At 31.8% G+C, this 1467-nt stretch overlaps 1 protein-coding gene across 1 annotated transcript; it reads left to right on the forward strand.

Moving 5' to 3' along the window:
• Positions 1-174: 174 nt before the first annotated feature.
• Positions 175-1414, forward strand: NAEGRDRAFT_77054 (uncharacterized protein; the record flags this gene model as incomplete). The annotated part of the gene is made up of 1 exon (XM_002667990.1): positions 175-1414. A coding segment is annotated over one exon (1240 nt), but the record flags the coding sequence as incomplete, so codon positions are not given.
• Between the last annotated feature and the right edge of the window lie 53 nt (positions 1415-1467).

Raw genomic sequence — 1467 nt, forward strand, 5'->3', positions numbered from 1 at the left:
CATAGCGAGAACAATGAATTGGAAAACCTAAAACAGCAAACAATTCAAATGGTGGAACATTGTAAGAATGTAAATGGAGAGGTTATTGTGCCATTCTTTGGTTATACTGGCGTGGGAAAGTCTCTGCTCATCAATCTTCTATCCAATTGTAAACTCATAACTGTTAAGAATGAAATGGACCTTGATGTTTTGGATTTTGAAGATGCAAAGACTAAAGTTGGCCAAACTCTTGAATCAGAAACTTCTACACCAATATGTGTGAGAAATAATGATTGTGAATACATCATATTGGATTGTCCTGGATTTTTTGATAACAGAGGCGATTTGACTCGATTAATGGTAAATCTATCCATTAGGTTATCAATTCAACAAGCTCTCCAAGTGAAAGGAATTGTAATTATGATAGATATTGATGATTTAATTAACAGGAGTTCAAAATTCAATGAAACTGCCTCATTATTTGGAACCATGTTGAAGGAAGATTTTCCAGAAAAGTCTATGATTGTTGTTATCAACAATAAGAAAGGTAACAAGGTCAACAGGTACACAGTTAACAAAGCTATTGAATTACAACTACAAGGAGCGAAATCAAGATGGTTGAGATTAGCTCAACAGACTGCATCCTTTTTGAAATTTTGTTCTGATGGAGAGAAAGAATCTGCCAGCGTTAGATTTCTCAATTTACTTCATTCAAATCTTGACAGAGTATTCCTGTTAGATGTAAACAATCAAAATTCCATAGTAGAAATCAAAAAAGCAATTAATAATCTATGTCCTGTCAGTTGTGAATATTTTGAAACCAATACTTTCGATGAAACATGGAATAGATACAACAATGTTATCAGGAAGGTTATGGAAGAATCTATCAAGTTTTATGATAATTATGTAAACATCAAACGATTAATGGATCAACAAAAAACTAACATTGCTGAATTGAACACCAGAATTGAAAGTTATTCAGATAGGCTCAAAGAAATTCAAAAAACAAATATTGAGAAAGAGTCTGAGCAGGTTGATTATGGATTACAACGACTTTATTCTGAAAAGAAGGATGAAATCAAACGTCTTACTCAAGAATTGGATGCACTGAATTTATTAATCAAAAAAACTCAGTTTTCAAGAGATGAATTGTTAAAGAAACAAAAGGAGCTTGATAGTGAAGAAGAAAAACAAATTTTCAAGGAGCAAATTAGTGAAAAACGAAATTCTATTCTGGGATGGATTTCATATACTGCTAAAACCATTGAATATGATGCTCAATGTCCATTCAGGGAAGAAAAAACAATTACCACTGGAAAATTACAAGAATCAAAGAAACATTCTTCAACTTATTATCACAAGTATTATTTTACTAATTGGGGAGAAGATGCTGAAATGAGCTTAATTCTTTTTGCAAAGAAAAAAGATCTTCCTGGTAACATAATTATGTCCGCAATTAATAGAAATGATTACAAAACATTGAGGAAG

Source organism: Naegleria gruberi, assembly GCF_000004985.1.
Source record: "Naegleria gruberi genomic scaffold NAEGRscaffold_1006, whole genome shotgun sequence".
NCBI lineage: Eukaryota > Heterolobosea > Eutetramitea > Acrasida > Naegleriidae > Naegleria > Naegleria gruberi.